This window comes from Petaurus breviceps, unplaced genomic scaffold (genome assembly GCF_028583685.1).
Source record: "Petaurus breviceps papuanus isolate PSGF00001 unplaced genomic scaffold, PetGlider_PUasm1.0 419, whole genome shotgun sequence".
NCBI lineage: Eukaryota > Metazoa > Chordata > Mammalia > Diprotodontia > Petauridae > Petaurus > Petaurus breviceps.
In genome coordinates this window covers 6,276,536-6,295,983 of record NW_027186324.1, presented here as the reverse complement: position 1 = coordinate 6,295,983, position 19,448 = coordinate 6,276,536, and the positions used below count along the sequence as shown (strand labels likewise).

Genomic DNA, 19,448 nt, shown 5'->3' with positions numbered 1-19,448 from the left:
CATTATACTTTACTCAGGTTATAAAGATGGATTGTATCAGCTGGAATGAAAAATGGTAAAGAGGACATAAAATGAATCAAGAGAAGGAAAAAGATCAGGTATTTTGCTTCCACCTGGATATAAACTCGGTTCTTTCTAGTTCTTTCTCTGCATGAACATATTTCTTTCCATCATGAGTCTTTTGGGATTGACTTATATCACTGCATTGCTGATAAGAGTCCAGTCTATCAAAGTTGGTCATCACACATACGTTGTGTCTGTAATTGTGTACAAACTTCTCCTGGTTCTACTCTTCTCACTCAGCTTCAGTTCATATAAGGCTCTCTAGGTAAATATGAAGACTGTCTGCTCCTCATTTCTTATAGCAAAATAGTATTCCATAACATGCATATACCACAACTTGTTCAGCCATTCCCCAATTGATGGGCACCCCCTTAATTTCCAATTCTTTGCCACCACAAAAGAGCTGCTATAAACATTTTTGTACATATGTGTCTTTCTCCCACTTCTATGATTGCTTTGGGATATAACCCTAGGAGTGGTATTGCTGGGTCAAAGGATTATGAAAGTATTTATAGCCCTTTGGGCATAATTCCAGATTGCTCTCCAGAAAGGCTGGATCAGTTCACAACTTCACCAGCAATGCATTAGTGTTCCAATTTGCCCCACCCTCTCCAGCATTTGTCATTTTCCTGTTTTGTCATCTTAGCAAATCTGACTGGTGAGATGTGGTACCTCAAAGTTGTTTTGATTTGCATTTCTCTAATCAATAGTGGTTTGGAGCATTTCTTCATGTGCTTATAGATATCTTTAATTTCTTTCTCTGAAAATTGCCTGTTTATATCCTTTGACCATTTATCAATTGGGGAATGACTTATATTCTTATAAATTTGACACAATTCTATGTATATTTTAGAAATGAGTCCTTTGTCAGAGACATAGGTTGTAAAGATTCTTTCACAATTTCCCACCTCCCTCTTAATCTTGGTTACATTGACTTTTTTTGTACAGAAGCTTTTCAATTTCATGTAGTCAAAATTATCCATTTTACATTTTATAATGTTCTCTAATTCTTGTTTAGTCATAAAGTCTTTCCCTCTCCACAAGTCTGACAGGTAAACTATTCCTTGTTTTCTGAGACTTTTTACAGTATCAACTTTTATACCTAGATCATGCACCCATTTAGACTTGGCTTTGCTATATGGTGTTAAATAATGATCTATGCCCAGTTTCTGCCATACTATATTCCAGTTTTCCCAGCAGTTTTTGTGAAATAGTGAGTTCTTATCCCAAAAATCAGGGTCTTGGGGTTTATCAAACAATAGATTACAATAGTCATTGCCTTCTGAACCTCATGTGCCTAATCTATTCCATTGATCCACTCCTCTATTCCTCAGCCAGTACCAAGTAGTTTTGATGACTGCTGCTTTATAATACAGATTGAAATCTGGTATAGCTAGTCCACCTTCCCTAGCATTTCTTTTCATTAATTCCCTTGATATTCTGGACCATTTATTCTTCCAAATGAATTTTGTTACTATTTTTTCTAGGCCTGTAAAATAGTTTTTTGATAAATTAATTGGTATGGCACTAAATATATAATTTAATTTAGGTAAAATTGTCATTTTTATTATATTAGCTCAACCCAGCCATGAGTAATTGATATTTTTCCAATTAGTTAGATCTGACTTTATTTGTATTAAAAGTGTTTTGTAGTTGTGGTCATATAGGTCCTGGGTTTGTTTTGGCAGGTAGATTCCCAAATATTTTATAATGTCTACAGTAACTTTAAATGGGATTTCTCTTTTTATCTCTTGCTGTTGAATTTCATTGGAAATATATAGGAATGCTGAGGATTTATGTGGGTTTCTTTTATATCCTGCAACTTTGCCAAATTTATTTATTGTCTCAAGTAGTTTTTACTTGATTCTCTGGGATTCTCTAAGTATATCATCATATCATCTACAAAGAGTGATAGCTTGGTGTCTTTGCCTAATTTGATGCCTTTGATTTCTTTTTCTTCTCTAATTGCTACTGCCAACAATTCTAGTACCAGATTGAATAAGAGGGGTGATAGTGGACACCCTTGTTTCACCCCTAATCTTATGGGAAATGCTTCTAGTTTCTCCCCATTACATATAATACTTGCTGATGGCTTTAAATAAATACTACCTATTATTTTAAGGAAGGCTCCATTTATTCCTATATTTTCTAATGTTTTTAATATGAATGGATGTATTTTGTCAAAAGGCTTTTCTACATCTATTGAGATTGTGGTTTCTGCTAGTTTTCTTGTTGATATGATCAATTATACTGATGGTTTTCCTAATATTAAACCATCCTTGCATTCCTGGAATAAATCCTACCTGATCAAAGTTTATTATTCTTGAGATGAGTTACTGTAGTATTTTTGCTAGTATTTTGTTTAGAATTTTTGCATCTATATTCATGAGGGAGATTGGTCTATAATTTTCTTTCTCTGTTTTATCTCTTCCTGATTTAAGTATCAGTATCATATTTGTGTCATAAAAAAATTTGGTAGGACTCCTTCTTCACTAATTTTCCCAAATAGTTTGTAGAGTATTGGAATCAATTGTTCTTTAAATGTTTGACAGAATTCACTAGTAAATCTGTCTGACCCTGGAGATTTTTTCCGTAGGGAGTTGACTGATGGCTTGTTCAATTTCTTTTTCTGAGATGAGGTTATTTAACTAATTTACTTCCTCTTCAGTTAATCTGGGCAACTTGTATTTTTATAAATATTCATCCATTTCCCTACGATTGTCAAATTTATGTGCATACAATTGGGAAAAATAATTCCTAATTATTGTTTTGATTTCCTCTTCATTGGAGGTAGATTCATCCTTTTCATTTTTGATACTCATCATTTTGTTTTCTTCTTTCTTTTTTTACATATTGACTAAGTGTCTATCAATTTTGTTGATTTTTTCATAAAACCAGCTCTTAGTTTTATTTATTAATTCAATAGTTTTATTAATTTAAATTTTATTAATCTCTCCTTTGGTTGTCAATATTTCTAATATAGTATTTAATTGGGGATTTTGGATTTGTTCTTTTTCTAGGTTTTTCAATTGCATGCCCAATTCATTGACCTCCCTTTTCTCTAATTTAATCATGTATGCACTCAGGGATATAAAACTTCCCCTAAGAACTGCCTTTAATGCATCCCACAGATTTTAGTATGTTGTCTCATTATTGTCATTCTCTTGAATGAAATTACTGATTGTTTCTATAATTTCTTGTTTGACTCACTCATTTTTTAGGACTAAATTGTTTAATTTCCAATTAGTTTTTAGTCTGTCTTTCTGTGGCCCTTTATTGCATATATTTTTATTGCATCATGATCTGAGAAGGATGCATTTAATATTTCTGCCTTATTGCATAGAATTGTGAGGTTTTTATGCCCTAGAACATGGTCAGTTTTTAAGTATGTGCAATGAAGTACTGAGAAGAAAGTATATTCCTTTTTATCCCCATTCAGTTTTCTCCAGGGATCTATCATACCTATCCTCTCTAAAATCCTGTACACCTCCTTAACTTCTTTCTTGTTTATTTTGAGGTTAGATTTATCAAGTTCAGAGAGGATGAGATTAAGGTCTCCAACTAGTATAGTTTTGCTATCTATTTCTTCCTCTAATTCCTTTACCTTCTCCTCTAGCAATCTGGATGCTATACCACTTGGTGCATATATGTTAAGTAGTCATATTGTTTCATTCTTGATGTTGCCTTTTAACAGGATATCATTTCCTTCCTTATCTCTTTTAATTAGGTCAATTTTTGCTTTTGCTTTATCTGAGATAAGGATTGCTACCCCTGCTTTTTTTACTTTAGCTGAGGCATGATATATTTTACTCCAGCCTTTTACCTTTACCCTCTGTTTCAGATGTGTTTCTTGTAAACAGCATATTGTAGGCTTATGATTTCTAATCCATTCTGCTATCCATCTCCATTTTATGGGAGAGTTCATTCCATTCACATTTACAGTTATGATTGTTATCTGTTTGTTTCCCTCCATCCTATTCCCGACCCTGTTAATGTTCATATTTCCCCCCCATTCTCCCTTTCCCCCCTTAATAGTTTTCCTTTTGACCACTGCCTCATTCAGTATACCCTTATCATCCCCCCTCCCTTTTCCTACCCTTTCCCCTTCCTTCTTCCCTCTCTACTAACCACTCCCCCCTTTTGTAGCCCTTTCCCCCTCCTACTGCCTGTAGTATATTTTTATACTTAATGAAGTATGATATTTCTTCTTTGCACCAAGAGTGACAGGAACAAATCTCATGCAAAACTCCTCTCCCTCCCCTCTTTCCCTCTAAAATGATACTTTTGGGGGTTTCTTCTCTATACAGTCCTATGCTTAACTGGTTGTTATTCCCTCCCTGCACCAGAACCAATAAGGGGAAAACTCATATGATTCCCATCTCCCTCCCTTCTTTTCCTCTGCTATACAGTTTTTATGCCTCTTTGTGTGGCATAATTTACCCTTTTCCACTTCATTCATTACCTTTCTTCCATTGCAGTACCTTTGTAGCCCTTAATAAGATTTTTTTAAATCGTCATTTTGTGTATTTTATACTCATACCCTCTACTTGTCTATAACCAGTTTCCTCTTATCAAATAGCAGGGTGTGTGTGTGTTTTCCTTGTTTGCCTTTCTACTTCACTGTTACATCTCATAATTGGAGGTTGAATTTTCCTTTGAGTTCTGGCTTTTTTTTATCAAGAAGTTCTGGAACTCGATTATATCATTGAATGACCATCTCTTTGCCTGGAAGAATATGCTCAGTTTCGCTGGGTATCTGATCCTTGCTTGTAACCCGAGCTCTTTTGCCTTTTGGAAAATTGTTTTCCATTGCCTTCAATCTTTCAGTAGAGGGGCTGCCAAATCCTGTGCGATCCTCACTGTGGACCCTCGATATTTGAATTGTTTCTTTCTGTCTGTTTGAAGTATTTTCTCTTTTATCTGGTAGTTCTGGAGTTTGGCCACAACATTTCAAAGACTTTTTAGTTTGGGATCTCTTTCAGCAGGTGTCCAGTGGATTCTCTCAATCTCTATTTTACCCTCAGGTTCTAGTATCTCAGGGTAGTTTTCCTTAATGAGCTCTTGGAGAATATTTGTCCAGGCTCATTTTTTCATCATGATTTTCTGGTAGGCCTATGATTCTCAGATTATCTCTCCTGGATCTGTTTTCCAGGTCAGTTATTTTTTCTTTGAGGTATTTTACGTTTTGTTTGACTAAATCTTTGTTCCTCATAGAGTTATTTGTTTCCATTTGGTTGATTCAAGTTTTTAGCAAATCATTTTCCGTAGTTAATTTTTGGAGCTCCTTTTCCATATCATACACTTTTCTTTTTAGAGAGATGTTCTCTTCATTATAATGTTTTTCTAATTCTGCTATTTTGGTTTTGAGAGAGTTATTCATTTTGTCTTCTATCTCTCTCATTTGGTTTTCAAAGTTCCTTTTGAGCTCATCTAGGAGAGCCTTCTGTGCTTGGGACCCATTCCCTGTTGATGTTTCAGCTGTGGGTGTAGAGTCCATATTGTCTCCCTCTGAGTTTGGTTCCTCCCTCTGAGGATAGTAGGACTCCAGAGTCTTTGTCTTTGTAGTCTGCTTTCTACCCATTTTAAGGCAAGGCTCTAGCCATGCCCTTCCTCTAGGGATCCCAAGCCTTTACTGTAGATGGTTTTGTCCTGGGGCAAGAATTACTATGTTTTCAGGGTCAGAGGTGGGGGGGGGGCGGGTTTGGAGCAGGTGAGGTTCACTCTGTCTTCCTGGTCTTTGGTGGTCCTGATAGGGGCTTTTTTTTATTTCTGGGCTATGAAGTGGTAGCCCCAGGAGTATTTGCTTTCCAGGACAGGGGCCCCTGTATTTGCTTCTTACCTTGCTCTTTCCAGTCCCAGCCCTTTGGTGATAGGCCTGGTAGTGGCCCTTGTGGTTGGTGGGAAGGCTTGCCCTGTGAGTTGATCAGGCCCCTTCTGGGCCTGCCTCTCGATTTGTTTTGATTTTTACAGATACTTATCATAGGCATGGAAGTGTAAGATAATAATTAATACTGATAATAATAGCTAACGTTTATATAGCTTTTACTATGTTCCAGTCACAGTGTAAAGCACTTTACAATCATCTCTTTTGATCTTCACAATAACCATGAAAGGTAGCTGTTATTATTACCCCCCATTTCACAGTAGAGAAAACTGAGGAAAATAGAGTTTAAGTGATTTACCCATGGTCACAAACCAGTAAGTTTCTGAGACCACATTTGAACTCATGTCTTCCTACTGCAGATCCAGAGTTCTATCTACTGTGTCATCCAACTGCTGTCCTATGATTTACTTTCTAGACCTTGGACCATTCTTTGTATTAACATCTTTAGAATGCAATAGTACATTTATGTCAAGTCAAGTCAACAAATCAACAAATATTTGCGAAGCACAGCTTCTGTGTGTCAGGCACAGTGCTTAATGCTGGGAATATAAATGCAAACAGAAGAAAGACAGTCCCTCAAGGAGCTAACATTGTAAAAGGGGAAGACAATGCAGACAAAAAAAAGAAGGTAGCCATGTGGGAGCATGACAGAGAATGCCCAGAGAGGAAGAAAGACAGGACTGGTCTTGGCACGTTCCTTAAAATGAATGTTTCCTGAGAAACTGACAAATCAGAAAAAGGGGTCAGAGGAATGGAGTCTACTTTCAATGTGAGGCAGTCAGGGGCAGAGGGAACTTTCAGGGTTAGGGACCACAGGGAGCTGGGGAATGAAATCCAGAGAGTCAGGAATGGAGCTTGGAGAGGAATCAAATCTATACACACACACATGCATTCATACATACAAACATATATGGATACCTCTCTTTCTCTCTGCTCTCTCTCTCTCTCTCTCTCTCTCTCTCTCTCTCTCTCTCTCTCTCTCTCTCTCTGTCTCTCTCTCTGTCTCTCTCTCTGTCTCTCTTTCCTCTTTCTGTCTCTCTGCTCTGGGTTAGACCCAGATAAACCTGATAGCTCTGCTATTGAGGGCTCAAACTAGGTGGAAACAATGATGGTTACCCTACAAAACAGAAAACTTGTTCTTGAATCAGCAATAGTTTTATAGGTAGAAATGATAATGTACAGTCTTATCTAGATGTATACAGACCATAGGGTGGTTTGACTAATATAATAATGGTGGTTTGACAATTATCATATTTTTCATAGAAGAGGCATTAGCAAAAAGTGTGAGTAGCAAGTGAAAATATTCCAACTCTCTATCTGAAAACAAATTGCTGTTCTTTTAATAGCAATGAGTAACCAGAGGTTTAATGCTCTCTTATTCAAGACTGAATGCTATTTTAAATTACATTGATTTATACTTCAGCTATCTGTTAAACATAAATCATATATTTACCTTGGGGATCAAGTCATGAGATATAGTAAGAAAGAAATAGAAAAGATGAATAGTAATTAAGAAACAAATAAATGAATAGGCCCAGAGTGAATTCTTATTTTTTGCCAGCTTAGAAGTGATCTTTCTAAATGATGCAACAAAGCTGGGGGCAGAGATGGTTGGTATATCGCTGGTAATATAAATTCCCACATGAACAAAAATGCCCTCTCTCCTCAAAAATATCCCCACATGTTCTTTCATCAGGTAAACAAAAGTTTGTATAGAGTTTCTATTCATTTGATAGAACATCAACTTCTCAGACCAACATGGAAAATCTCACTCAAAGTGACTGCAATCTATCTTTTCCAGATTTATTTCATATATTTCATGGTCCAGCCAAACTGGAATATAGTTATTCCCCAAACTCAGAATTCTAGTGTCCGTATCCAAGCCTTTTCATGGGCTCTCTCCTAAATTACACCCCTTTTCACCTCTTCTCTGAATTCTTATCATGCTTCAAAACCACTAAGGTGCCATCTCCTCTAAGGTGTCACCTCTGCTCTTTCCCATCCCCTAGTTTTTGTTTCTGAATCCCACTTCAAATTACTTTCTGTTTACTACTCATGTTGTATCCTCCCAGTAGAATGAAAGATCATTGTCATCAGGAAGTGTTTCATTTTTGCCTTTGTATCCTCTGTGTCTAGGATAGTGTTATATTTATATCATCTATATCTACATAATTTCTAGAATTGTTGGATTTGAAGAATACATAACACTGAAGCATAAATAAGCTGGTAGCTTGGGATAACTATGTTTCTTTATTCACAATCCTTTGTTCTACACCACCATCATCATAATCGTCATCATTTTCACCATCCATCCTGGATATTTTGTAACAACACTTTGTCTTCTGTTTTGCTACTGACCTCACTCTGTGCACAAAACAGAGCTATCTGGATCAGAGACCATACATCCCTCCCTATGGCAGTTAACACCCTCAACTTGAAGTTCTACCCTGGGGCAGAGGTTGATTGTCCAGTGAATGAGGGAAAACTCCTCAGTTAACTCAGATTATACTTTACAACTATCCATGCCAGAAATCTGGGGACCTTTTGATATCTGTTCTCCCATCCATGTACTGCCCCATCCTTCCATTTCTTCTTCTGCTAGCAAATACATCAGTTATACCACTGCTTCTGGAAAGGGCATGGAAAAGAAATGTATTATGGCTCTACTTACTACTCTTGTGACTCCCCAGACAAATACTCCCTTGCCTGTCCATCACTCTTCTATGTTTGCCCCCCCCAACTTGAATATAAACTCTTTGAGGACAGGGACTGTATCATTTTTACCTTTGTAGCCTAGCATAGTGCCTGGTCCATAGTAGGCTCTTTAATAAAGTGTTTTTTAATTTATTTATCATCACCACCACTGTTATAATCACTGAAATTTTTACATCACTAGGTTTTACAAGGCATTTAACAATATAAACTCATGCTGTATCTGTCTGATTGGCCAATAAATTATCTTTGCTAAAGGAAAAAAGCCTGTTGCATTATTACTTTGGTTTGGTTTGAAATTTATTATTAAAATGATGCAACCCATTTGAATATGATCTCAAAGCAGTCAAGATGTGGGGTGAGATTTCAATGACTTCTCTGTGACTCAGGACTGGAAAATGCTGTCCCACCCACATGCTCCAATACATACTCAACTCTAAATTTAATAAATAATTTGGGGAAGTTTTTGCTAATGACTCAATGTCCTCCATTCAGGAGACAGACCAACTGAGTTTTATTCTGGTCTTTCCTTGAGATTTTAGGAAACACTCTAATTCAAAATTTATCATTAGGAATTTCTAGGTGATTCATATATTCAACTCTATGCTTATTGTACCTCAGTTTAAGTATGCTTCTTTGTACATGCACATGAAAACACCATATACACCCCCACAAATATGACATCCTACATTGGGGCAGAAAAAAATGATCCATCAAAACACTTTTTTTAATTAAAATGCTATTTTTTCATTTTTCAGGTTTACAAATCAAATATTTATATACTGAAGTTTTCTTGGGGGGAGGGTAGAATCTATATATGCAAGATTAAGAACTCTTGCTCTAGGGTTTTTGTTTTATGACTGACCAAATATGAATGGGATAAACATGAGGATTTGACAAGATGCAAAGATTATGAAATAAAAATGTTTTCAGAACCATCCAGAAATACTCTAAGTGTGTTGACTGGCATTTGCATGAACTGTATTTCTAACTGAGGCAAAGAGTATTAGAAGATGATTTATCCCTCCAAAATGGCAGTCCAGAAAGTGAGGGTTGCTCTTGAAGTTCTTGGTAAGAATACTCTCACTCTAATGGAGTCATCTTGAAGACTGCCAGTAGAATAAACAGGATATGTCTTTCCTGAGGTGTCAGGTACAAAAGTGTTAGTGCTCCTTTTTTCTTCAGAAAAGTTGTAGAAATTACAGATCTGTGGCAGTCCAGATGCTTCTCTTGCTTCTTGTATCTGATTGTCAAATTTTCTATTCAACTCTGTTTTTTTCAATGAGAATGCTTGAAAGTCCTCTATTCCATTGAATGACAATATTTTCCTCTGAAACATGATACTCAGTTTTGCAGGGTAGGTGATTCTTGGTTTTAATCCCAGCTCCTTTGACCTCTGCAATATTATATTCCAAGCCCTTCAATCCCTCAGTGTAGAAGTTGCCAGATCCTGCGTTATCCTGATTGTGTTTCCAGCAATATTCAAATTGTTTCTTCCTGGCTGCTTGCAATATTCTCTCCTTGACCTGGGAATTTCAGAATCTGGCTATAATGTTCCTGGGAGTTTTCTTTTGGGATCTTTTTCAGGAGGTCTGCCCTCTGGTTCTAAAACATTGGGACAGTTTTCCTTGAGAATTTCTTAGAGAATGATTTCTAGGTTCTTTCTTTGATCATGGCTTTCCAATGTAGTCCAATAATTTGTAAATTATCTCTCCTGGATCTATTTGTCAGGTCAGTGGTTTTTCCCATGACATATTTCACATTGCCTTCTATTCTTTCATTTCTCTGGATCTGTTTAACAACATCTTGATTTCTCATAAAGTCACTAGCTGCCATTTGCTCCAATCTAATTCTGAAGGAATGATTCTCCTCACTTAGCTTTTGAGCCTCTTTTGCCATTTGAGTTAGTCTATTTTTTACTTTTGCCTTTTTTGGAGGGCAATTGGTGTTAAGTAACTTGCCCAAGGTTACATGGCTAGTTGTGTGTGTGTGTGTGTGTGTGTGTGTGTGTGTGTTAAGTGTCTGGGGCCGGAACCAAACTTGGGTCCTCCTGACACCATAGCCAGCGCTTTACACGCTGCGCCACCTAGCCACCCAAATTAGTCTAATTTTTAAGGTGTTATTCTCTTCAGTCAGGCTGTTGTCTCTCATTTCATAATATTCTTGCTTGGTTCTCATTTGTCTTCCCAATTTTTCCTCCACTTCTCTTATTTGCTTCTCAAGGTCCTTTATGGCCTGTAACCAGCTTGTATTTTTCTTTGAAGCTTTTGGTGCAGGAGTTCTGACTTCACTGTCTTCCTCCTGTTCCATGCTTTGATCCTTTTTGTCACCAAAATAGGAGTGAAAAGTTGGGTTGCTTTGTTTATTTTGCGTCCTTTGCCTGCTCATGTCACCACTCAGTGCAGACTTTTGGGCTTTTTGCCTCAGTAGGCCTCTGCCACCAGACAGGGGAGCTTCATCCCAAATGTTGAGGTTTTCTCAGCTGCCAAAGCTATTAGTTGGGTGCCTTCTCTGAAGCCTCCACACACTCTGGCAAGCTGGTCACACACCCCAGGACCTCCGTCCTAGACTGCAATCCAGATCCAAGCAGGTTAAAGCAAAAGCAATTACCCTTCAGACTGGTTGCTTGGTCCCCCTACACTCTGCAGGCCAGGAGCTGAAACTGCCATGTAGGGGCGGCTGCACAGTCTAGGCACCTCAGCAGCTTCTCACCTCAGGGGCAAAGGCCAACCTCACTCCCAACTACTGGATCTCAAAGTCCACACTGCACTGACCTCTCACTTTGTCCTTAGCATCTATGTGTTGATAATTCTGGAAAGCACCATAGCTGCTGCTGGTCTGTAGTCCCTCCAGCAGTAGGTTGGTCAGTTCCACCCTGGGGCTAAAATCTCCAGCTCCCAGAGTGCTGTGCTGGGTGGAATCAGCCTTCCAGGCTGTCCTCAGTGGGAGGTTAGCTTCTCTGTGTCATTTTGTGGGTTCTGTAGCTCCAAAGTTTGTTCAGAGTCCCCTTTTACATGAATTAAGGGAGGTGGAAGCCGGAGCCTCGTGGAAGTCCTGTTTCTACTCCACCATCTTGACTCCTCCCCTCAACACACTATTTTTGAGAGCTACCAAAAGGTCTGCTTTTGCTGTAAATAATCTCCTCCCCACCCTCTTGACTTGTTATAATGCCTGAAAATCCAGCCTTTAAGTGATTCCTTTAGCTAACTGATAGGATAAAGCACTAAATCTGTTAAAAATATTCAAAATATTAGCACATGCTCTTTTAAAGAGGTAAGCTATAGCATCGTACATATTCTTTCTTTCTGTATGTTTATCAGTGACAATATCTCATTCAATGTTCAGGACCATAACTCCAGTTTCTGTATAGGTACATGAATTGGTTCATCAGAACAGGTAACCCAGTTTGTGCTTACAGAATTTCTTGTACCTAAGCCATTTATAGTCTACACATATTCCCTGCAGGCTTCCTTGGGCCAGTCAAATGATTGAAAAACAACAAAGATGAAAACTAGGGGGACCTTCAATAATTTTCTTGAGTAATTTCCTCCTCCTAATTCCTCACTTTGCCATGAATTTGATGAACTTAAATAGATGTTATTTTTAAACATGCTATTTCCCACTATTCCTACTTCAAGTACATTCAAACACAATATTTATCTCCTGCTTGTTTAAATAAGCATATATTTATCTCCACATAGATTCTTCCAATAGAAAAGAATCTGATGAAACTGGACTCAGACAACCAAGTAAACTTCCTACCTTTGGCAGTGAAGCCCTGGATCCGGAACTTTGGGTTGTCATTGTCAAAACTGTGGTGATGCCCAAAGCTACTCTGGCTGGTGCTGCATCCATGTTGATCCAAAATGAAACCCAGGACAAAATGACTATCAACAGGCTAGGAATATACATCTGGATCAAATAGTATCCCATCTGGCGCTCCAGGTGAAATTTGACTTCAATGCAAGTGAACTTTCCTGTAAATAAGGAATTTATTTTGTAGGATTCACCTTATATTTTATATTCCAATAATTCATTCTATTCAATAAATAAATTTTATTCAACAACAAATTCATTTTATTCCAATAAATAACCTTCACTTATAGATATATAGAGATGGATATGGCTATCGATATAGATGGAAATATGGGTATGGATAGAGGCAGAGATAAAGATACTGAAAACAATTAACAACCTACAAAAATGTTCAGCAGACTTTTCCCTACTTATTGTAATGGAAATGATAGTAGTATATTACAATATGATAGAATCACAAATTTAGTGCCATTGAGTTCTATTCCCTCGTTTTATAAATGAAGAAACAGAGAATCCTAGAATAAAGAAGTATACCACCAATTATTTCAGTCAAATTTTTATTAAAATCTTTTCTTGCTGGTTTGATTTTTTTAATGTCATTTTTTGAGGCTAATGTAAACTGACCATTTGACTTCTGTAACTTTGATTTATAGAAGTGCTTTTTTTTGGTAGGGATGCCTCAGGGTAGGCAAGAGCATGCTTGAGGAACTTGGGAATTTTAGTGGTATTTGAGCCCCCAGTGTAGAATCTTTCACCACTGATTAAGTGATAGAGAGTTTCCTGGAGGAAACCAAAAGGCATTTATGAAGTGTTTACTATGTTCCAAACACTATGCTATGCTCTGAGGATGCAAATACAAGGAAAAAGAGAGGCAATTATTGATGACAAGGAGCTTACATTCAGGAAGACAAAGACTGCAAACAGGTGGTAGTGGTGGTGGTGGTGAAGAATGGAGAGTCAGAAATGTTAAAGGATTAAATAGCCAGTCAGTCAATAAGTCACCATTTAACCTGACTAATATGGAAATGTTTTATTTTTGCACATGTATAACCTATATCTGCTTAATATCTCAGGGTGTGGAGGGGGAGTGAGGGAGGAAGGGACAGATAGAATTTAGAACTCAAAACTTAAAAAAAACAAATGTTAAAAAATTGTTTTAACATGTACTTTGGAGGGAAATAAAAATTATATAAAAATACCTATTAGTCATCAGGCTCTGTACTAATCTCTGAATATTAAAAAAAAGGAACAAAGTCCGCACTCTCAAAGATTTCACAATTTAATGGGGGAGGCAACATGACAACAACTATGTACAGACAAGATACATATGGGATAAATTTGAGATAATGAAGCAGAGAGAAGACACTAGAATTAAAGAGGAACAGGAAAAGCTTCTGGTAGGAGATTGGGTTTAACTTATTTATTTTTATTTTTTTTCTTTTTGTGGGGCAATTGGGGTTAAGTGACTTGCCCAAGGTCACACAGCTAATTTTTGTGTCGAGTGTCTGAGACCAGGTTTGAACTAAAGTCTTCCTGACTCCAGGGCCATTGCTCTATTCACTGTGCCACCTAGCCACCCCAAAGGAGATTGGATTTTATCTGAAACTTGAGGGAATCCAGGGAAGCCAAAGAGGTAGAAATGAAGAGGGAGAGAATTCTAGGCATAGGGAAAAAACAGTGAAAATATGAGACTTGAACCCAGAAAGTCCAGTCCTTAATCTATTCTGCCAGGCTACCTCCCCCAGATATGATTAAAGCTTTACTGATCATGCCTTCCCATCAAGCAATCTCTTCATAAGAGATTAAAAATAAATAATTATTGGTTTAACTGCAGTGTCTGGATACTTAAGAAGGAGATCAGATAAGAAATTTCGATGCCATAGAAGATAATGATAACCTAAGGAGAAATCTGATGTTCTATACTAGAAACAATTACCAGACTTTCTTAAGGCTAGCAGAGATATTGACAAGTTAGTTGACACCGCTAAACTGGTTACTCCACCAAAAACAGAGAATGGAAATGCTTACCAATCTCTGTCAGCATCGAGATGCACAGGCAGGCAGAAAACATGGTGTGGTTGCATGTACACTGAATCATGAGTCAGGAGACCTTTGTTTGAATCCCACTGTATCTACCAACTAGTTATGTGACCTTGTTAGCTTGCATATGCCTTCAGGATCTACTGGGCTCAGTGCCGCACCTGTGCAAGATATCCTGAATAGATAGCTTTCCTGTAATTCACTCTGGGTATGTTCAACGTGCAGACTTGAGAGCTAAGTGTTCAAAGGGGAGATAACAATCTTTCACTAGATGGCCATAGTCATTCAGGCACAAATATAGAGGAACTTGTTTTGTTACATCCAAGATTGTCCTCCATGCCGATCATCACTATTTCATTTCCCCCCCTAGGTTATGTCCTTGGAGCCAGCTGAATTTTAGCCAGTTGAATCTCATCCAAGCTCATATTACTGTGAAGCACTGGAAAGCAGGATGTCTCTATTTCTGGGTTTACAAACAAGCAAGTTATTATCCCCTATTTTACCAAGGTAGAGAGTGTTAACCCTCAAGTATAATTTCACCTAGTGTGCCAGTGACAACAGTGGATGCCAGGGATGGGCTCCATGAGGACTAAGTTCTAGCTTTGCTCCCCATGCAGAAAATTTAGTCTGTGTATCCATTTTTTCTAGCTGTACCTCAAACCCATGAAATTACACACAGGTTGTTTTTTTTGAAGTCACCTTCAGAGTGGGGAGGGGAAAGGAGAGGAGAGAGAAAAGAGAAAGGAGAAGAGAGGAGGGGGCAGAAGAGGGGAGGAGACACACACACACAAAGAGGGAGAGAGACACACACAGAGACAGAGAGACAGAGAAAGAGAGAGAGACAGACAGACAGAGACAAACAAGGAGAAATGAGAGACAAGTGATAGATATGTAGACAAAATGGGAATCTCTCCAGTATTTTTACTATGTTCAAGGAACTGAATTCTTCAGATGAAATTTTATTTGATTGTTTTCCCTTTGAAGACTTAGTTTAAGACTCTGCACACTGTATTCAAAATGAATTATGGGAGGCCATCTCCCCTAACATGTTCTAGAGGTCACAGGGACTTTGTGTGTTAAATTTACTTGTACATTGCAGCTTAGTATTATGTATACATGCCCATTCAATTAATATTAAATACTATGCAGAAAGGAGAAATAACCTAAATTACAGATACTATATGGAGAACAGGCATTACTTTATTTCTTCAGTCTGTATGAAAAAAAACAAAACCAAACCAAAGCCCAGTAGCCTTAGTTCAACAAGTGAAAGAGTACTCACCAGTGTTGTAATGCTTTGTGCAGTATCCAAGTTCCTTCTCTTCTTTCAAAATAAACTGAGGTAAGGTTAAACCCTCAGCCACTTGTACTGGTCCATCACTTAGCCACTCAAATATCAGGTCATTCATGGTGTAGCCGACTAGAAAAAATAAATCACCTTGGTCAGTACAAGGGACAGACAATTCCCAGAAAATGTCAAACTTTAATGAACGCGTTGGGGAAAAAAAACAAAATAAGCCAGCAATGTCTGAGGGAGAACTACTCAATGAATCTAGAAGAAAAGTTCATAAAACGCTATGTAATTATGAAGAGGCAATGTGATGTGGAGCAAAGGGTTGGCCTGGGAGTCAGGAAATACGGGGTCAGGTCCTCACTCTGGCACCTACTGGCTGCATATTCATGGACAAGTCACTAAAACTCTCAATTCACCAAGCTAAACTCTGAAATTATAAGTTACAGATGATTTACCAATTAGAGTTTCCTAAACTGTCCATCTGTTTGATTTGATCCCAGATTTTTCTGACTCTAAGGTCAGTTCTTTAACCATATGTGTACATATATATGTGTGTATATGTATAGTATGTATATATGTGTATACATACATACACACAAAGACATATATATGTTTGTGCATGTGTGTGCCCACACATGGGAGAGGGTAATCTATATAATTGAAACCTAAATATTTATCATGGAAATTAAAAATTAAAATGAAATTAAAATGAGACTTAAGGCTAGTTTCCAGACTTCACTCAATGTGATAATAAAGCATAACTAAGCAAATGTTCATCCGTTCTTGCTCTTTAAATCTTAAATTCCATTCAAAGAAATAGATCCCTTTTGATTTTATTTGTGATAAATCATTAAAATGATTTGTAATAGCAACAAAAATTTTAAATGACTGTTTGTTTAATAGCATCAGAGTTCCATGGCCTTCCAGGCTAAAGACCATCTTCAATTCCTCTTTTTTGGATTAATTCTCATCAGAGATCTGTCTAAACATTCCCACTGCCATCAGAGATCTATCTAAACATTCCCACAGCACATTTGCCTCCACGGCTAGGGTCTGTGAGCTTTGCCTGAAACAAACCTTTGTGCTACAAGTTATTACAGCTAAATCTTAATAAGTTCCACTAATGAGGGAGATACTTGGCAGATAGATGAACAGAATATGCAAATAGAGCATGATTCATCCTACTTATTAGGATGCCTATGGAGAAAAGCAAGTGTCAGACCCCATGAGATCCCTTGTCATATCACTCCTGAGTCATCAGAAAGAATCATTGCCAACTCAGTAATAAAAGTTTCTCTATTTTGATAAACAATGAATTCCCTATCAGGTAAGCATAAGCCGAAACATCACATTCCAGAAGTGAAGGCTACAATTTTCCCTGTATTACTTTTCCTTTTTGTTTCTATTATTTTTATGCAAGAATGAACATAGAAATTGGGTGGGGAAGTATGCAGTGGAGAGGTTTAGACAGGTCAGTTCTCATCTATAGCACACTCATTATTTTCAACAAAATTACTGCAGGACAGTACCTCAGGGAGACTTACACAGAAATCAATGGCAAAGCTAATTGGAATCTATCTGTTGTAGTAGGGCTCCTTTCCTTTGTCTTAGTCTTTGCCTAAAAACTTTGGGTAAAGAATCAGATTGGTGAGCATTGAGTTATAACCACTGGGCGTAATGTGAGGGAAGGAGGAAGATAGGAAGATTTAGAGGTACAAGGGGCCTTAAGGATTATCTGGTCCAACTGCCTCATTTTACAAATGAGTAAATTCAGACCCAGAGAAGTGATCTGCCCAAAGTGACACAGAATATGTGGCAAAGTCAGTGTATGAACCCTAATCCTCAGACTCCAAATGCTTTTTTTCAAAGAAGGCCCCTAGGAGAAGTCTCTTTCATCAACTGCGTTTATTGTTTGCAAACAGAAAAATAGAGGAAGGAGATTATGCAGGAAATAGAAATCCTTAAATATCTTTTCAAAGGGTAGGCAACTCTCTAAGACTATTTTTTTACAAAGAAGATTCCAGTTTGCTTTGGTAGAAGTTACTCATTGTAAGTTCCCTACCCAATGAAACCACAGCTTGGAATCCTTCCCTCCCCTCCCCCAAAAATAAAAATAAAAATAATGGCAGGAGAATCATAAATTACTTGACCTAAAAGGGACTCCATAGACTATTTATCTCTGTCCCACCTCCTTCTCCATTTGTAAACTAGGAGACTAAGAGAGGAAGTGACCTATAAATATTTAATAAATGCTTGTTGACTTGGTGACTATGTGGGATTTTTATTGTTCTTCAATTGTTCAGTTGAATTTTACTCTTTGTGACCTCATGGACCATACCTTGCCAGGCCCTTCTAACACTATTATCTCCCAAAGTTTGTTCATTGCTTCCATGATACTATCTATTTATCTCATCCCCTTTTTCTTTCACTTTCAATCTTTCCTAACTTCTTATCCAATGAGTCCCATCTTCTCATAAATACTGTCCAAAGTATTTAAGCTTCAGCTTCATTATTTGATCTTCCAGTGTATTGCCTGAATGAATTTCTTTAAGTATTGGTTATTTGACCTCCTTTCAAAGGACTCTCAGAAGTCTTCTCCAGCACCACAATTCAAAAGCATAGATTCTGCTATTCTCAGGTTTCCTTATGTATAGTCCAATTCTCACAGCTGAACATGGCTCCTAGAAAAACCATAGCTTTGACTATATAGACCTTTATTGGCACATGTGGGATCAACCTCCACAAAACACAGCCTAGGTAGAGCAGTGGATATAGGCTGGGCCTGGAGTCAGGAAGACTCATCTTCCCGAGTTCAAATCCAGCCTCAGAAACTAACAAGCTGTGTGACCCTGGAAAAGTCACTTAACCCTGTTTGCCTCAGGTCCTTATCTATCAAATGAGCTGGAGAAGGAAATGGCAAACCACTCTATGATCTTTGACAAGAAAATCTGAAATGGGGTCACAGAGTTGGATACAATTGAAAAATCTAAGCAACAGTCTCTCTTTGCGTGTTGTTGGTCTAAAACAATGTATCACTCTGTTTCCAGTCTATGGTGAGACTCCAAATGTGGCCAGACGTAGCTATATTGAAACCATACTGCAAACCAGTTTGTCTTCCCTCTAAGCAAGTAGTTGAGTAGAGATGAAAGTCTCGGTCTCCTGACTGCCAAGCAGGCTGTGGGCAATATAATATGGACAGGAATAAATATAGTCTATCATGAAGTTAAAACTTACTTTGTGACTAGCTTCACCTTTAAAACTGACTTTTCTACTGTATGTGTGTATAGGCATGTGTATGTGTGTGTATTTTGGTGATATGTTTAATGGGAATGTCTATTACATTCTAAAATAATCAGATACTAGCTAGCACTTAGTAATAGCTAGCATTTTTATTTTGCTTTAATATTTGCAAATCACTTTACAAAATTGTCTCATTGGATCCTCAGCACAGCCTTAGAAGGGAGGTCCTATTATTATCCCAATTTACAGATGAGGAAATGGAGGCAGAGAGTGGTTAGAGTGACTTTTCCAGGGTCACATAGCTGTTAAGAATCTGAGATTGGATTTGTACTGAGGTCTTCCTCATTTCAACCTAAGACTGTATCCACTGCATCACTTAGCTGCAAAGAAACTGTGCCA

The 19,448-nt window shown here is 37.7% G+C and overlaps 1 protein-coding gene across 3 annotated transcripts in view; it reads right to left on the bottom strand.

The window, feature by feature from the left end:
* Positions 1-19,448, bottom strand: part of GLRA2 (glycine receptor alpha 2) — a 288,190-nt gene that overhangs the window by 169,612 nt on the left and 99,130 nt on the right. For all 3 annotated transcript variants that reach the window (XM_069100631.1, XM_069100633.1, XM_069100632.1), the window contains 2 exons: positions 15,798-15,935; positions 12,422-12,636 (listed from right to left, as the gene is read on the bottom strand). In XM_069100631.1, coding sequence (XP_068956732.1) covers positions 12,422-12,636; positions 15,798-15,935 — 353 coding nt within the window. The remainder of the gene's footprint in view (positions 1-12,421; positions 12,637-15,797; positions 15,936-19,448) is intronic.